At 58.7% G+C, this 17,039-nt stretch overlaps 1 protein-coding gene and 1 long non-coding RNA gene across 5 annotated transcripts in view; one reads left to right on the top strand and one right to left on the bottom strand.

Moving 5' to 3' along the window:
* LIG1 (DNA ligase 1) overlaps nucleotides 1-17,039 on the bottom strand; it is a 44,613-nt gene that overhangs the window by 6,220 nt on the left and 21,354 nt on the right. For all 4 annotated transcript variants that reach the window (XM_078439597.2, XM_078439599.2, XM_078439598.2 and 1 more), the window contains exons 12-24: nucleotides 15,045-15,217; nucleotides 14,487-14,653; nucleotides 14,034-14,110; nucleotides 13,192-13,283; nucleotides 12,903-13,002; nucleotides 12,059-12,144; nucleotides 11,191-11,306; nucleotides 8,549-8,644; nucleotides 6,157-6,267; nucleotides 5,518-5,589; nucleotides 2,963-3,107; nucleotides 2,757-2,839; nucleotides 1,374-1,526 (exon numbers count right to left, since the gene is read on the bottom strand). In XM_078439597.2, the coding sequence (XP_078295723.2) occupies nucleotides 1,374-1,526; nucleotides 2,757-2,839; nucleotides 2,963-3,107; nucleotides 5,518-5,589; nucleotides 6,157-6,267; nucleotides 8,549-8,644; nucleotides 11,191-11,306; nucleotides 12,059-12,144; nucleotides 12,903-13,002; nucleotides 13,192-13,283; nucleotides 14,034-14,110; nucleotides 14,487-14,653; nucleotides 15,045-15,217 (1,471 nt within the window). The remainder of the gene's footprint in view (nucleotides 1-1,373; nucleotides 1,527-2,756; nucleotides 2,840-2,962; nucleotides 3,108-5,517; nucleotides 5,590-6,156; nucleotides 6,268-8,548; nucleotides 8,645-11,190; nucleotides 11,307-12,058; nucleotides 12,145-12,902; nucleotides 13,003-13,191; nucleotides 13,284-14,033; nucleotides 14,111-14,486; nucleotides 14,654-15,044; nucleotides 15,218-17,039) is intronic.
* On the top strand, nucleotides 15,234-16,259 carry LOC132690789 (uncharacterized). Its single transcript, XR_009615500.3, has 2 exons — nucleotides 15,234-15,963; nucleotides 16,047-16,259. It is a non-coding gene; the product is annotated as an uncharacterized LOC132690789 (long non-coding RNA).

The following is a 17,039-nucleotide window of genomic DNA, read 5'->3' as shown; positions in this document are numbered from 1 at the left end:
CTAGAAGACGTGACCGACCGCCCCCAGCAGCTCAGCCAGTGAGAAACTGTCATCCCCCCCAAACGGACGCTTTTTTCCCCAATGGGTTTTTGTTCAGAACAACCCCTTCTTCTCCATAGAATTACATTCCTCTCCTTCGTGGGACCAGCTGTGGTTCTGCCATTGTCTGCGTGTCCCAACTGCAACGCTCTGCTGCTTCTGAATAAACCCGTTTTCAAATAACCGTTTTGTTTTTATTTTTAGGGTTATATTAGCCCATTCAAGTCGTGTTTATAAAAGTCCTGGGGACAAGTGCAAACACCCTAATATTTTTTTATCCCTATGATACTTAAGCGTATCTGACGGTATTTAAAATGGTACTTAGAGGGGCGCCTGGGTGGCTCAGTCCGTTAAGTATCTGACTTCCGCTCCGGTCATGATCTCACCTTGTGAGTTTGAGCCCCGTGTCCGGGCTCTGTGCTGACAGCTCAGAGCCTGAAGCCTGCTTTGGATTCTGTGTCTCCCTCTCTCTCTGCCCCTCCCCCACTCATCCTCTGTCTCAAGTCGCTCAGAAATGTTAAAGAAATAATAAAAAAGCAAAAAAAAAAAAAAAAAAAAAAAAAAAAGTCCTTAGTGGGTAAAAAGTGCAAAAAAAAAACCAAAAACCTCATATACAGAGATTACAACTTTGAAAAAGTGGAAATGAGACGTTCCCTCAAATATTAGTAATTGTTACCTCGAGGCACTGGAATTATGGGTAAGTCTATTCTGTTTCTGTGGCAAAAGCCTCACATTTGTTGGGTCAACGACGTGTGTGGCTTTAAACAAAAACAGAAGCCGCTGCATTTTCTAAGCTCCCTTGTGGATGGCGTTGGGAGCAAAATTCTGACCAATGCCACTTAAACAGAAGTTGCTTGCTGGCTGAGGCTGACACAGGTGGAACATCCCTTTGCTCAGGGGCCTTTCCCCTTCCTGATGCTTGAAGCGTGGCTGTGATGGCTGGAGCTACTACAGCCACATTAGGAAGGTGAGATTGGAAGCACACAGCAAAGCCACTGTGCGGGGCCAGAGAAGCTGGGTCCCCCAATGACCTCGGAGAGCTGCCTGCCCCCCCTCCAAACTTCTCATTCTGTGGGAGAAAAACAAATCTCTCTGAAGCCATCACTATCTGTAGCTGAGCTCAGATATAGCTCATTCCTAACCTGATGTAGCTTCCTTACATCTTTCTACGCTAGTGTATTTTTCTATGCAAAGCAAGAGTTCCTTGTGGGATCAGAAACAGCAAATAAAAACTAGGAAAAAAAAATAACGCCTCACAGGGAGGCCACGAGAGCCTCTTGGTTCAGGCCCCCACCACGTTGAGTCGAATCGACTTCCCTCCAGCCTCCCGGCACCTTGCATATGGCCTGGAGCTCCTCACTCTCCTCATCGTAGGCCGCCAGCAGGAAACCCCCGTAGCGGCCGGCCCGCTTCCCACGGCCCAGGTAGGCGCCGATCACCACGAGGTCCAGGGTGTCGCCCACGCCATCGAGGTAGTCCTTCTTCAGCTGGGGAGGGAAGGCAGGAGGTGAGGGGGCGCGAGGCACAGACCTCGCTGCCGGAGGCTCATGGGTGGGTGGGAGGGGGGAGTCTCAGGAGAGCTCCCGGGAGAAGACCAAGAATGGCCACCAGGCCGGGGCCGGACACAGACCGAGCTTCTAGACTTCCCGAGTGAATGGGAAAGAGGTGACCAAACTAGGAAGGGCTAGCAGAACAGAGGACAGGTCAGACAGAGACCTCGGGGGTCCCCGTGGGTCCCCCCTTTCCGTTGGAACGAGGCGCATTCCGCTCTTTCACACGGAGAACATTTGCCATTTGTTCCAGAAACATTAACTCAGTGCCAGGCAGGGGCTCAGCCTTGGGCATGTGACAGCAACAGTAAACGTTCCTCCCCTCCCAGTCTGGGGTGGGGGGGGTGGGCGGGGCAGAGGGACCACGGGCCGCTAACAAACCCACGGGGCGATCCAGCCGGCTGCCCTCCAGCTGGCCTCCTGCTGCAGTCCTCCCGGCCCTCTCCAGGCAAGCCTCCTGCCCGCCGGCTCCCGTTCTGCCCAGCACCCCCCACCCACCGTGCCATCCGCCATTCACGGCCAGCCAGATGTCCTGTGCAAAATGACAACCAGATCACGGGGCTTCCTGCCTAAAACCACCACCGGCTTCTCAAAACCCTTAGCAGAAAACCCAGCGTATTTTACAGCGACCCCCAACATGCTGTGTGATCGGGGGCCCGCTCTCCACCTTGACCTCACCTCACACCTCGATCGCTGTGCTCCCTGCACGCACCGAGCTTGTTCCTACCTCAGGGCCTTTGCACTGGCTGCCCCCAGCCTTCTGCCCCGCCCACCCTGCTCTGTTCCCAGATCTCCATGTGGCTGACCCTTTCCTGTCGTCCACGTCTCCACACAAGCATCACCTTGGGAGAGGCCTTTCCCAATCACCCAGAGCACGGCGAGATCCTCGCTGGCCCCAACTCAACTTGCTCTCTTCACAGTGCTCACTGCCCCCAACGTCGGCTCATTTATGTCCTGGCTGACTCCCTTCCCGCTGGCCCCACTCGACCCAGGGGCCAAGCTCTGAGCCCAGAAACTTCATCCAGCTTCCACGGCGCTCAGGCTCGCGGCGCTGGGAGGCAGCGGGGACCGAGGAAAGGCGCCTTGGTGCCTAACAGGGTGCGGTGTGGATCGGAAACCTGGGAGGCAAGATTTCCAGACTTGGGAAGGGCAGCTGGGGCGGCTCACCTTGAGCCAGTTGTGTGATCTCTTGGCGATCTCGTAGGTGGCGTCGACGTCCAGAGTCTTCACCATCAGCCCCTCGCAGGAGTCTGAAGGAGACAGGGAAGCGTGGCCTTCGTGAAGCCCCGGGCTCAGGATGGCCAGCCGGCTTCCACCAGGGCAATCGTCCCGGGCAGGGCGGACACACGGCGGCCGGCCCCAGGCCCCCTCACCTTTCACGGACTGCTCCAAGAACTCGGCGATCTGGTCTGTGTCCTTGGTGTCCAGAGAGGTGGCGAAGACGAACTCGCCCTCCGTCTGCACGAAGTTCTCCCGGAGCAGCTGTCGGCGCCGGGAAAGGGGCTCGCGTACCAGGGACTGAGGGGGCAGGAAGGGAGAGGAAGGGGCGTCACCGTGGGAGTAGAGAGAGGATAAACCCGACTGGGGGGAGACGGGAAGGCTGTGTCACACAAGCCACCACGCAGGGTACGACACGATCGCCCTGAGAGGGAGGAGCCACACCGGCCCAAGGACGCGAACCAATTTCAAGTAGAGGTCAAGAACACCAAGGGGGCTGGAGGCCGTTAGTGCTGTGCCCTCAGGTGCATAAGACGGGGCCCGGGCCCTGCTGGAGCCAGAACGGACTCTTGTCATTGTGACTACAGTTCGTTGTTTGTTTTTTTTTTTTAATGTTTATTTACTTGAGAGAAAGAGAGAGCAGGGGAAGGACTGAGAGAGACCATCCCAAGCAGGCTCTGCACAGTCAGCACAGAGGATGATGCAGGGCTCGATCTCGTGAACCGTGAGATCACGACCTGAACCGAAACCAAGAGTCAGATGCTTAACCCACTGAGCCACCCGGGCGCCCCCAAATGCTATTTTTCACATGCATCGTAAAAGTGGGTGGTTCAGGCACCGGCCAGCGTTCAGCATCAGGACCTCGCCCGGCTTCCTCCGTCGAGGCAAAGGGCGAACCGGCCTCCTGGGGAAGGAACTCTGCAGACCAACAAGAGACTAACAAGAAGCCGCCAGACCGGTAAGTCACAGAAAGGCTGAAAAGATGCTCCGGTTCGTGAGTCGAGTGCAAGTGGTCGCCTTTCGGCTGCCAGATCGCCAAAGGCTAATTGCCCATAGGATAATGATGGTGATGGCGACGCATTTCATAGAATAAACACTGGTAAGCGGTAAGCGTCAGCCAGCACGCCTGTGTCCCACGGCTCCCTCTGTCCCGGCTCCCTCTGTCCCGAAGCAGGCGGGGCAAGGAGCTACTGTGAGCTCTTTATCATGGATGAGGAAGCTGAGACTCAGAGAGGTTCAATCCCTTGTCTGCAGCCCCACAGCCAGGGAGGGAGAGCTGGGCTGCGGGTGACAGCAGGTGGCCCGGCTCCAGATTCTTAACCCGTGCCCTGGAGCAGCGGTGCTCACACGTTCCGGTCTCAGGATCCCCTCATGCTTTTTTTTTTAATATCTTACTTTTAAGCACTCTCTACGCTGGGTGTGGGGCTTGAACCTACAACCCCAGGATCAAGAGTCGCCAGCTCTCCTGACTGGCCCAGCCGGGCGCCCCACCGACCTCACACCCTTGGAGTTTACTGAGGACTCACTCCTGAGAGCTTTTGGGTACCAAAAAAAAGGGTTATTCTCCCTGATATTTACCATAGAAGTGACACAGTATCAGCTACTATGGCCCATGTTCACGCAGTTGCCGTATTAAAAGTGGGAAACCTTAACATTTACTAATTCACTTCCGGGGCACCTGGGTGGCTCAGTCGGTTAAGCGTCCGACTTCAGCTCAGATCGCGATCTCGCCGTTCCGGAGTTCAAGCCCTGCGTCGGGCTCTGCGCTCAGAGCCTGCGGCCTGTTTCAGATTCTGTGTCTCCCTCCCGCTCTCGCTCTGTCTCTCTCAAAAAAATATAACTGCAGGGCGACTGTGTGGTTTAGTCAGTTAAGCGTCCGACTCTTGATTTCAGTTCAGGTCACGACCTGTTTGTGAGTTCGAGCCCCCGCGTCGGGCTCTGTGCCGACAGCTCAGAGCCTGGAGTCTGGTTCAGATTCTGTGTCTCCCTCTCTCTCTCCCCCTCCCCCCGCTCCCACTCTGTCTCTGTCTCTCTCAAAAAAATAAAAGAAAAAAGTAAAAAAGTAAAAAAAAAAAAAAAAAAAAAAATAGTAACTCCAATATGTTAACCCAACATGCTTTTATGAAACATGCCTGTATTAGAAAAAAATGAACGAGAAGAGGGGCATTACTTTACATGTTTGCAAATTCTTTAAAGTCAGGCTTTTTTTTTTTAGTGTTTACTTATTTTTGAGACAGAGAGAGACAGACCATGAACGGGGGGAGGGTCAGAGAGAGAGAGGGAGGCACAGAATCCGAAGCAGGCCCCAGGCCCCGAGCGGTCAGCACAGAGCCCAACGCGGGGCTCGAACTCACGGACCGTGAGATCATTAAAGTCGGGCCTTTGACGGAGCCGGACTCCCGTGTGTTCACCTGCTGTGTACAAGGAAGGCACGCGGCCAGAGACGGCTGTGACGTGTCGCTCTGGCCGCAGGGCAGGAAGAGGATCTGCCTCCCCCAGCTGTGGAGCCGGAAAGGCAGGCAGGGTCTCACGCTTCCCCAGAGAGGACCTCGGAGACCCTCAGGGGTGCTCGGACCACACCCTGAGAGCCGTGACCTGCGCGTGGGCTCCCAGCTCGGTGACGTGGAGGTCGGGAGGGAAATTCAGACCGCCGGCTCCCGAGCTCCCACGCCGCCGCCCGTCACCCCCCGGGCATGCAGCCGGAACTCACCTCTCCATTGAGGTAGATGAGGTCGAAGGCATACAGACAAACCTGGACCTGGATGTCTGCTGCGTCCACCTCCTGGGTTGGGGCGGGATGGAGAGCAAGGGTGGAGGGGGGCCGGTGAGATGGGGCCCGGTTGGTTTGCCTCCCGTCATGCCTGAGGCCGACACCTGTCACTCTCTCCCCTTCTCTCCAGCCAATGGGCCACCCCCCCCCCCACCCCACCCAGAGGGTGACCATGCTGCTGGCCCCAGGCTCTGCAGCGTGATGGCTCTCAGCTCATCCCAACAGCCTCATTCCCCTCTGCCAGGTATCTGCCCTCCCAGCCTCCCCTGCAGCTGACGGTGGTGACAGGACACAATTCTGGCCAATGAGAGGAAAGAAGTTTGCTGGGGTACAGGTGGTGGGCGGGCTCCTGGAACAGATCTTCCAGAATGAGACAGAGACATAGGAAAGGGGCTCTTCCCCCTTTGTGCTTTAGCACGCTGGGATGAGAACGCAACGGCTGGAGCTGGGGCAGCCACCCTGCCAAAGGCCGCAAGAACCGCATCACGACTGACACCCCGTCCTCCTGGGGACGGGGCGGGGCTGGGAGGAAGAGAAAGCGGGGGACCACGGCAGGCCGCTCAGGGCGACCGGGGCTACCTTGCGTTTGCGGGTGGTGAGCATTTGGAACGGCTGGATCTGCTTCTTTTCCCCGTCCCAGGCCACGGCTTCCGTGTCCAGGATGAAGGACGTGACTGACGGCAGTTTAATCTGAAAGGTGGAGGGGGAGACCCCGGGCTGCTGAGAGGTGGGGGCGAGGCCAAAAGGCAGACGCAGGGACACAAATGGCCTTTCCCTGTTTTAGCTCCCAAGACGCGCCGACATACTGATGCCAACTCACAGACACGCGTACGAGCACAGACCCTCTCTCCTCGAAGAAGGAAAAAGCGAACTTTTCTAAGACTTCCTACTTGGTGCCATAAGCTGGGAACCCAGCGGCCCTTGTCAGGTCCCCGTGAACCTGTCCATTTCCCTTCCGAAATCTCTAAGCCGCCCATGGGCCACCCCCTCACTGAGCCCAGTCCGGCCTAGGCCACGTCATCCTACCGGTCCCCTTGCTCCCGCACGGACCCGCGCCTAACCCACCGTCCTCATGGCACTCAGTGGACTCTTAGCAGATGCCAAAACAGATCGCAGTGTATCCCTGCTAAAAACCACAGCTGTCCCCGTCAGTCCCCGGCCCCCCCCTCACCTCGCCCGGCCCCCCTCAGGCCCCACACCCCAGCACACTAGCTTCTCTGTTTCGTGGATGGGCTATGTTCCTTTAACCACCAGGCCTTTGCACATGGCGATCACCGTAGCATGCTTGTCCCCGTCCTTCACCTCCACTGGGAGGGCTTCTTTTCTCTCAGAGGAACGCTCCCGTACCACTCCAGGTGGCCCCATTCATCCTGCAGCCTGGGGCCGCGTGCGCGGTGGTGGCCTGCCTCACTGACACCGGGCCTAGGTCAAGTCTGACTCTTACAGAGGCTCCCACAATGGCCGTCCTTTCCTTCCGAGCCCAGGTCTCCACACAGAACTACGGGGCCAAGAGCAGGACGCTCTGATAAGATCTGCCTGCCTCGTGAGGCCTAAGCTCGGTGGAAGAAGAGACTTAATGGGCCCGTCCGTGCTACTAGGCCCCCAGCTGCCAGCACAGGGCTCAGGACAGAGCAGACGACTGGTAAACCCTGGCTGAGGGAACAGGGAAAGGAGCCCCGAACTGTAGGGGCTCCATCCAAACACTCCCAGGAAGCTCCGATATAGACACCACCACCTGTGCCGACAAAAAGGCGCATGGGTGGCTACTGCTTCTGGGAGACGGATGGGGGCACAGCTTGGCACAGGACACAGGGAAGCAATACAGAGCAATGCTTACATGGAAAGGTTTTTTTATGTTTACGTGGGTGTGTATAACCTTATCCGAACACACCAAGCCACATACGCTAAGATCGGAACGTTTCGTAGGAACTACGTCTAGTTGGGGCGCCTGAGTGGCTCAGTCGGTTGAGCGTCCGACTTCGGCTCAGGTCACGATCTCGCGGTCTGTGAGTTCGAGCCCCGCGTCGGGCTCTGGGCTGACCGCTCGGAGCCTGAGGCCTGCTTGGGATTGTGTGTCTCCCTCTCTCTCTCTGCCCCTTCCCTGCTCAAACTCTGTCTTTGTCTGTCTCTCAAAAATAAATAAATGTTAAAAGAAAAAAAAAAAAAAAGAAAAGAAACTACATCTAGTAAAACGGGTTAGAAAATCCAGGGCTTGGCAGCTAACAAGGGCTCCGCCCGTGCCTGTGAATCTGTTAGGTCAGTCCTCGCTGCTCTGGGAAAGTGCCAACGTCCTGATTAACTAGGGGCAGGCAGGAAGGGCTGTTTGACCAAGGACTCCCAAAGCAGGCCCAAGAAGCCCCGCAAGCAGAGAAGCCCTTGCTCCGGGGCCCTCAAGGCCCAGCCATATTCTGACGGCGGGGCCGATGTGCGGGCCGGCTCCCTCTGCCCTCGTCCCGGCCGCCTCTCCCTGTCTGAGTGAGATTCCAGTTTTCCCGGCCTCTGTTGCGCCACGGGGCCCAGTGCGGGACAGCAACCCCAAGCCAGAGTCGGCCGGGGGTGGTGGGAGGTATCCTGAAAGCGTGAACTTTCCTCTGGAGAGGGGAACAGTGGGAAGCCAGAACCCCCTGCCCGTCTTTCTGTCCGGAAGCATGGCAGGTATCTAGGGGCGGTCAGGGCACGAGTGTTGGGGTGAAGAGCCAACCAGCGAAGGACAGCAGAGGACAGAGACAGAAATGAGCCGGATTCTGGAGGGCTTTGGTGCACAGCTGAGCCTGGGTAGGGCCGCCCACCCTGATCTCCCCGAGAAAAGAAAAAAATCACACCTGCTTAAGCCTCTGGGAGTCAGGCGTTCCGTTATTTGCAGCCAAACACACCCCCATCTCCTTGTAATAAACCCCCACCGCTCCCCGCTGCTCCCCTGCCCCCGTAACTGCAGCCCCTGCCAGAGGGGAAGCGGGTGGCAGACGCCCACCTTGGGGATGCGGCTGATGATGTCCGGGTATTTTCCGGTATTGTCTTCCTGATTCCTGCTGAAGATCTTTACCTCCCCGCCTTCCAGGACATGGATCTGTGGCAGTAGGGGACGGGAGAGGGAATCAGAGCCCGGCCCCTCCCCGCCTCCCCGTGGCCCCTCTTTTCTCTTCTGACCCCACCTTCACCGGCAGAAGGTTCCAGAAGCTCTGGAGGAGGAACTGGTACAGAGACCGGAGTAAATCATCTCCTCCATCCAAACAGCGACTCCCACCCGTTTGTGGAAGCCCCCCCGCCCCGTGCCCCCTGGACCCCGCCATCACCTTCCTCATCCTCCCTATCCAACCCCCACCCAGATGCCGAAGTGTCTTGCTATGTCTAAGAGGATTTGCCTGGTCTCAAGCCGTAAATATCATTCTGATTTTATGGTGAATTCATTTTAAAACAGCCTGGTCACGGTCCATATGTGCCGCCTTAAACATACGTGATCTCGACAGCTGTGTGGGCATGGGCTGTAAAGTACAGGACTTAAAAATACGCACTTATCTTAAAAATCACGGTCACTACCATAAAATCCTTTGGTCTCTTATCTTTTCTCAGCAGTCTACAGTAAAACCTTGGATTGCGAGTAACTTGTTCTGCCAATGTTCTGCAAGACGAGCCAAGGCTTCTCGTCAGTTTTAACTTGGTAAACGAGCGATGTCTTGCAGCACGAGCACTCCGTGACGCCGAACGTCCCATGAGCACAACTGAGCCAATGGTTCTTCTTTGTCTCTCTCTCCCCCTTTCTCTGTGGGATTGTGATCGTCTCCCATGCTCGGGTGCTTGGTCTCAAGCCACGGTGTTCGGCAGAAATCAGTGGTTTTTCAGAATATTGGAAGGTGCCCACAGCTGGCATTGGTGTATTTTTTGTCATTTCGAAGCACCTATGGGCAGTCCTTTGCTTTTCCGTACAAGGGTAAGCTTAGAGGGGTGCCTCGGTGGCTCAGTCCGTGAAGCATCTGACTTTGGCTCAGGTCAGGATCTCACAGATCGTGAGTTTAAGCCCCGAGTCGGGTTCTGTGCTGATGGCTCAGAGCCTGGAGCCTGCTTCTGATGCTGTGTCTCCCTCTCTCTCTCTCTCTGCCCCCTTCCCCACTCATGCTCTCTCTCTCCTTCAAAAATAAACATTAAAACAAAACAAAACAAAAGAATAAGTTTAGGAACGCTTTGCTTCATTCTAGGTCGGGCTGCCTGTGGATATAGACCCTTTCCTCTGCTGCCTTATTGCCAGTTACGTGAAACACAATATACGACCAGAGTTTATCACTACTGTACCGTAGTGAAGAACCTCCGTGCGGGCGTACACGACGGCCGCCACGCAGAAAAAGGCTGAAAAGAAAGGCAGGAAGAAGAAGGACGTGATTATGCTGGAAGTTAAGAAGGAAATCATGGCGAAGTATGAACGAGGCAGGCGAGTGACTGAAATTGCAAGATTTCATAAGAAGTCTACGTCGGCATCTCACCTCCAGAGGAGGAGGAGAAAAGGGTAGAGGAATCCTTCACTTCAGATGAGATCCATGGAGCCAACAGACAGCAGTGATTAGTGACAGTGAAAGTGACAGTGACAGTGAAAGGCGTCCTACACAATAACCCTCCCCTCTCTCGTCTCCCTCACACCAGCCACAGAGGTTTTCAAAGGTAAGCGCAGGTTAATTTGTTTTTCTTTATATTCTGTATCTTCCTTGTTATTTTGCGTTACGTTGCAGTATCGTAATCATTTTTTTATTTATTTTTGAAGGAGAGAGAGACAGAGCATGAGCAGGGGAGAGGCAGAGAGAGAGGGAGCCACAGAATCGGAAGCAGGCTCCAGGCTCTGAGCTGTCAGCACAGAGCCCGACGCGGGGCTCGAACTCACGGACCGCGAGATCGTGACCTGAGCCGAAGTCGGACGCTTAACCGACCGAGCCACCCAGGCGCCCCCGTAATCATTTTTATATGAATGTTTTTGGGTCACGGAACAAATCACCTGAGTTTCCATTATTTCTTATGGGGAAACTCGCTTTGATATACAAGCGACTAAGCTTACAAGCAAGTTTCCGGAACGAATTATGCTCGAAAACCGAGGTTTTACTGTATTTTGAAGATCGACGATGCTGACTCTCCAAGTTCACTGCTTGTTAAGCACCACACGGTGTCAGCCCGACACCTGCTCATCCATCCAGGCGACAAACGCTGGCTGGCCCCAGCTGGCCCCGCCAGGACAGAAGAGACCCAAGAGGCGACCTTACAGACCCAACCAAGGGCCCACGGGAGTGCCTGGCGCTGGGTCGCACGACACGTGCTTACATCACCGCACCGAAGGCTGTATAGACGCCTCCCGTAATGGCTGTTACACTGAACCCCCTGCCAGCCGGGTGTGTCTAAAGCTGGCATTTCTCGAACGCCCACTGCAGGGGTGTCGGGAATTTTGATGGCTTAATCAAATAAAATCGGCTTTCAGATAATCGGGGGAGGTGGGTGTTAACACACCCTCTACGTGAAGGTGGAAGTCTGCGGCACGAGCCGCTACGAGCTCGGGTCTGACCCCCCCCCCCCCCCCCCCCCAGGCCCTGGCTCTCTGGCACTTTCCCTTCTGCCGAGGGAACGCGTCCACCCCCCTACCTGTGCCCTCTGCCCGTCGTATTTGTACTCGCAGGTGAAAGCCGCCTCCTCAAAGCGTTTCAGGATCTCGCTGACACCGCGGGTGGGGTGTGCCAGCATCGGTTTCAGGGGGACCCCTGGGAGGGGAGGAGTGACAGTTAGGGTGCCCTGGGGGAGGGCCAACCCCGGGTCAGGGAGGGGTGTGTGGCACAGACAGCCCGTTGTGCCCCAGGGCCCATTCTCCTTTCCCACCGCGAAGAGAACATGCCCTCCCGGGGCAGGAGTGGGGGGTGGCCTCCCAGCTTTGGGACATTCCCAGACTCCCTTGCAGCTAGGTAAGGCCACGTGATTAGGATGTGTGTGGTAACGATATGCGTGCCGTCTGGGTCACATCCTCACCCCTCTTCTCTCTCTCCCTCCCTCTTCTCGTTATCTAGAAATCCGAGCCATCCCTGGTCACGCACATTAGGGTGAAAACCTCTGGGAAACGAAGTGACAAGACAGAAACCTAGGTCCCCGGGGGCCCCTGGGGGTTCGTGGAGCCCAGCCACGCATCCTCCCTGATCCCTGCCTTCCTCTGGACTCTGACGGCGTGGGAAGAAGAGGCTGTGTGGCCAGACCCGCCGACTTCTGGGGGATCTCTTGTTACGGCAGATTCCCCCACGCTCCTCCTGATACAGACGGGGCCTCCAAACAAACAGATGGGCTTCAGCATGGGGAATGGGATTCGATTTTGGTGGTGAGAGGAACCTATAGGTTCTCAGGGGGACGAAGAAAGCTAAGCTGGGAGGAGGGAGTGGGGCCCGCAGGAGGGCCGGCCCCGAGCTCCGTGGCCCCACGGCTGGCTCTGCCCAGGGAGGGGCTGTGGTCTCTCCTGAGGGCCCTGTACCTGGGCTCAGCCTGCAGTGCTCCGGGAGGTGCTCCAGGCCGTGCTCCAGCAGCACAGGGATGATCCGGTCCAGGTCGGGCACCTCGCTGGGGCGGGGGCAAGAATGAGCAGGTGTCCTTCCAGAACTCCGGCAGCCTGGAAACCCTGTTCTCTGGCTCTGAGATGCGCCTCTGTGAGTCTGTCACCCTGTTTGTTCCCTCCCATCCCCGACTCCCCTGGTCCCAACTCTCACGACCCTCCCTCAGTGTCACTACACATCCCTCTGTTCCCCTCGGCTTGGGCCTGCCGTCAGCCCTGTCGTCGTGAGACCAGCGGCTCTCCACCTGAGCCACACGTAAAAGGCACTCGCGGATGGAGTAAAAAGTTCAAGGCCAGGCTCTGCCTCCGGAGATTCTGATGTGGGAGTGGGGGGCAGGGTAGAGACGGCTGTCCTGGCCCGTGGTTCTGCAGGGTTCACTGCCGTGTGCCCGAGTGGGTGCCCCCAGGGTTTCCGTGCAGACGCTCGCGGGCCCTCCTGCCACTGTCACCGGGCAGTCACGGTCCTGCTGTGGCCAGGTCCTCCAGGCGGCCCTCCCCGGAGCCCTTGCTGTCACTCCATGGATGTGCTAACGCCCCGCTGCGCGTCAGTCACAGGATCCCTTACCGTTTGCCACCTTCCTAATCTCTGTCCCCAGCCTTGTGTCCGGCCCCAGTCCCGCCCGGACCACCCACCCCGCGACGGTCACTAGCGCTCACTAGCCACCGGCCCCTCCCACGTCGCCAGCAGCCCTCAGTGCCGAGCCTCCCACCCCTCCAGCTTCCCCCCCTCCCCCCACCGCCCTCGGCCCTTGGCCCCAGATCTCACCAGAACGTCTGCTTCAGGATCATGCCCTGTTCCTCCAGCCACGTCTTCCGGGCCTCCGCTGTCCGGCCCTTCCCAGCGTCCACAACAGCCGGGGGGAAATCTAAGACCAGAGCCACCGGCGGAGGCTTTGGGATGGGCCCGACCCCTCGGCTCCCCCAGGGCAGGCGGTGCTGGAGACAAGGCTGCTAGGGAAGGAAGGGGCCTGGAAAGGAGCTGGGGCGTGGACTTCGGGAAGGGAGGGCAGCCTGGGCAACCCGAGCGCCAGGCGGAGACAGCCGCGGGGCCTCACCTTGGCCGGGGGGCGTGAGGCTCACGGCCTGGGCGAGGGCGGCCAGCACCGACTGCTCTGCCAGCCCGAGGCGTAGCCGTCCGCTCAGGGCTCTGGGGAGAGAGCAGGCGAGGGCGAGCGGGCTGGTCAGCACCGCCTTGCCCTCTACCCCTTGCGCCTGCCTCCTCTGGTCTCCCAGAACCCCCTGGAACCCTCTGGAACCCTCTTGGGACCCTCTGGAACCCTCTCCTCAAAGCCAGAACAATCTTCAGGGCTGGAAGGGACCTGAGGGGTCACACAGCCCCAGTGAACAGACAAGGAAACTGAGGCCAGCCCGCAGCAGCATGGCTGCTGGTGTTCTCTGGGGCAGAACAAAGTGCCTCCCAGGGGCCTTTGCGGCTCACCTCAGATGCCCTCTGGGGAAGCAGTGAAGCTCGGGGAGGGCGAGCCGGGGCAGAGTGGGACACAGACTGTGATGGGCAAGGTGTCCCCCACACAGGCCTCTCTCTGAGCCGGGGGTCTCGGGCGCAAGGCTTTTCCTCCTTGGGCCTCCCCTCCCGCAGACCAGGCTGAGGGCAACAAGGCCTGCCCGGCAGGGCCGCGGGGAGGAAGTATGCCACACCGGGGACCCAAGAAACACCGCACGATGGGGGATGACTACGATTTTGTTTTCACTGTCGTGGCGACCGCTTGGCTCCCGGCCCGTCCTGCACCCGCCGAGGCCCCGGCAGACACGGCTGATCAATCACCGTACCTTTTACCCACGAGCCCCGGGACGACACGAGGAGAAGAGCCTAGTGGGGACACCCGTGGCCAGTCCCCACCTCCTGCCACCTCCCCCAGCCTCCCGGGCCCATGCCCACCTGGCGATGAATCGGGCTTCTGAGTGACGGCAGGCGACAAAGAGGCCTTTGATGACGTCGATCTTCTTGGCTGTGGACTGAGGCCAGGCAGGCCAGTGGGTGTCTGGGGCGCGGGGTGAGGACCCCGCCTCCTCCTGGCCAGCGAGCCGCCCCCACCTCTCCCCACTCCCAGCGCCCGGTCGCGCTCTGACACAGCGAGGAAGGCCGCGTCCGGCTCCCCTCCGTCCCCACCTTGATTCGGCCAGTGTCTACTGTCCCGTCACATGGTAGGAACAGAGCAGGTGTCGAAGGGCAAGGGGAGACCCCCCTGCCCGTCCCGAGAGTCCCCACAAGCAGGACTGAAGCGACCCGGCCGCCAGGAGCCCCCCTGTCGCCACCCGCCCGCCGTGTCTCCGGGTCCCCAGGGGAAGGGCCCAGGGTCTGGGGCCCGGGGTGGCCGCCTTGCCCACTCACAGCGCTGCCGGCGAGCCCGGCGATGTCTCGGAACTTGGCGAAGACGCCGGCGGCCGTGAGAGCGGGTGGGGGCAGCATGAGTCTCTGGGTGCTGCGGCTGTTCTCGGCCACCAGCCCCACATCGCCCTTCTCGGCCGCCTCGGCCTTGACGGACTCCAGCTGCCGCCCTTGGGGTGCAGGGAGCCGGGGCTGAGGGGGCCGCACCGGGCCGCGGGTCCCCACAGGACCCACCCTGCCCCTCGCCGGCTCCCCCACATGCACGCGGAGCCCCGGGGGCCCCGCCCACGTTGTTCTCCCCACATCTGCCGCTTCCCTGGGCACCTGCTCCCTCCACACCGTCTTCCCAGCCCCTCCTCCCAACCCCGCGGCCCCGCCTCCAGCCCCGCCTCCAGCTGCGGGGCCTCCCTCACCGGAACCAGCGCCCCACCAGTCTGTCCCATCCATCCGGCTCTCTTCCCCACCTCCAGTCCCCTCTCCCATCCCTCACGCGCTCCCCACCTCTCCCCCTTCTCCCCCTGAGCCCCCTATGCTCCAACGGCCACCACACGCCCTGCTTACCCGTGGCCTGGGCCACCGCCTTGAGGAGGACACCGTCCCCGACGCCAAGCTCCAGGCCCTGCTGGGGCGGCCCGAGGCGGTTGAGGCTGAGGTAGAGGATGGGGAGCAGGTCTGGGGGGGACAGGGCCACCACGGAGCGCAGCAAGTTGCTCAGTGTCTCCACCATCCGGAGCCTGGGGGCAAGGGGGGGGGGACGGGGTGTGAGCCGCTGGCAGGTTAGGGTCAAAGCTGGGGGTGGGGGGGAAAGGGACCCGGGAGAGAAGAAGACAAAAGGCTTGAGCCCAGGCCCCGGCACAGCCACAGGCTGCTGGTAGGAGGGTGAGCCCGGTCCCTGCTTACGACGGAGACGGGGAGGACCATCCACAGAGGATGATGGGAGCACGGAGTGCCGTCTAGGTGCCGGGGGCCGCTTCCAAGCATCTGTGTGTTTCCGCTCACTGAAATCTCACGGCTCCCCCATCACACAGATGCTCCTATCACCCCCACTGCACAGATGAGGAAACTGAGGCGTACAGCCATCATGGAACTCGCCCGAGGTCACAGAGCCCGTGCGACTCAAGCTGAGAGGTGACCCGAGGCCGTCCGCTCCAGGACCCGCGCTCCCAGCCACTGAGCTGCGCTGGCTCTAGAAGCACGACCACGTTAGGGACGCCCGGGCGGCTCAGTGGGTTCAGCGTCCCATTCCTCACTTGGGCTCAGGCCATGATCTCCCGGGTTCGCGAGTTTGGTCCCCGCATCAGGCTCTGTGTGGACAGCGTGGAGCCTGCTTGGGATTCTCTCTCTCCCTCTCTCTCTCTCTCTGCACCTCCCCTGCTTGTGCTCTCTCTCTCTCTCTCTCTCTCTCTCTCCGCCTCTCAAAATAAGCTTTAAAAAAAAAAAAACACAAGTAAACGTACAATGCCTCTGTCCATGTCACGAAGTCTGTAGGAACGTGTTCACGTTCGTTAAGCGCACATCCAGGCAGCCTAACTGGACAGAGGAGCTCAGTCTATTCCCATGGAGGAGACACGGGAGGACCACGAAGCCCGCCGAGCAGACCCCCCAGACGTGACCGTCACAGGCGGACGCACCACTGGCTCCGAAGCTGGCGGAACGGCTTGCCCCCCAAACTGAGGTCTACCCGGGGCCTCACGATGGGACTTTACTTGCCAGTTAGAAAATAGTGCAGTAACGATTTCAGGAGTAGAAACCTCAACTTCCTTTTTTTTTTTTTTTTTTAAGTTGATTTATCTTGAGAGAAAGAGAGAGTGAGAGTGGGGGACGGAGAGAGGGAGGGAGAGAGAGAGAGTCCTAAGCAGGTGCCACACTGTCAGCAAGGAGCCCAACACGGGGCTCAAAGCCAACAAACCGTGAGATCACGACCTGAGCCGGAAGCGAGAGTCGCACGTTCAGTTGACTGAGCCCCCCAGGCGCCCCGCCTGAATCAGCTCTCGAGGAAACGTCACACAGACCCAAAGTGAGACTTCTGCAAAGTCCCCAGGCTGGACCAAGAAAGACCGAGAAGCCGTCGAGGATGGAGACAAGGAGACAGGGTGACCACGCACCACAGGCAGGGGTCAGGGTCAGGGCGAGGGTCCAGGGTGGGTCCCGGCCTAGCAAAGCCAACGCAAAGGGGGAAACCAGCCAGACACAAATGACGTCTGCGCGTCACATAATAGCCCGCGCTAACGCTGACATCGCGGTCTCGGTAACCATCCCCCTGCCGGCGTAAACACGTCAACGTTAGAGAAAGCTGATCACGGGTACGTGGGGGCTCCCTGTGCCATTTCTACGATTTTTCTCGAAGTTTACAGTTATTTCTAAAGAGCCTAAAAAAAAGTTGTAAAACCCTCCAACTGGGGATCATGGGGACTGGACAGTCACCCACAGTCCTCCTGAACTCAGTGACTGCCAACAGCACCTCCTAAAAGTACTTACTAGGCACCTCGCTGTGCCACCCTGGCACCCCCTCCGAGCAAACCCGAGACGGATGATCTTCACTTTCCTTATGCGGAG

The sequence above is a fragment of the Panthera onca genome, chromosome E2 (genome assembly GCF_046562875.1).
Source record: "Panthera onca isolate mPanOnc1 chromosome E2, mPanOnc1 haplotype 2, whole genome shotgun sequence".
NCBI classification, from domain to species: domain Eukaryota; kingdom Metazoa; phylum Chordata; class Mammalia; order Carnivora; family Felidae; genus Panthera; species Panthera onca.
Note: the sequence above shows the minus strand (reverse complement) of the source record. Positions and strands in the feature narration are given on the sequence as shown.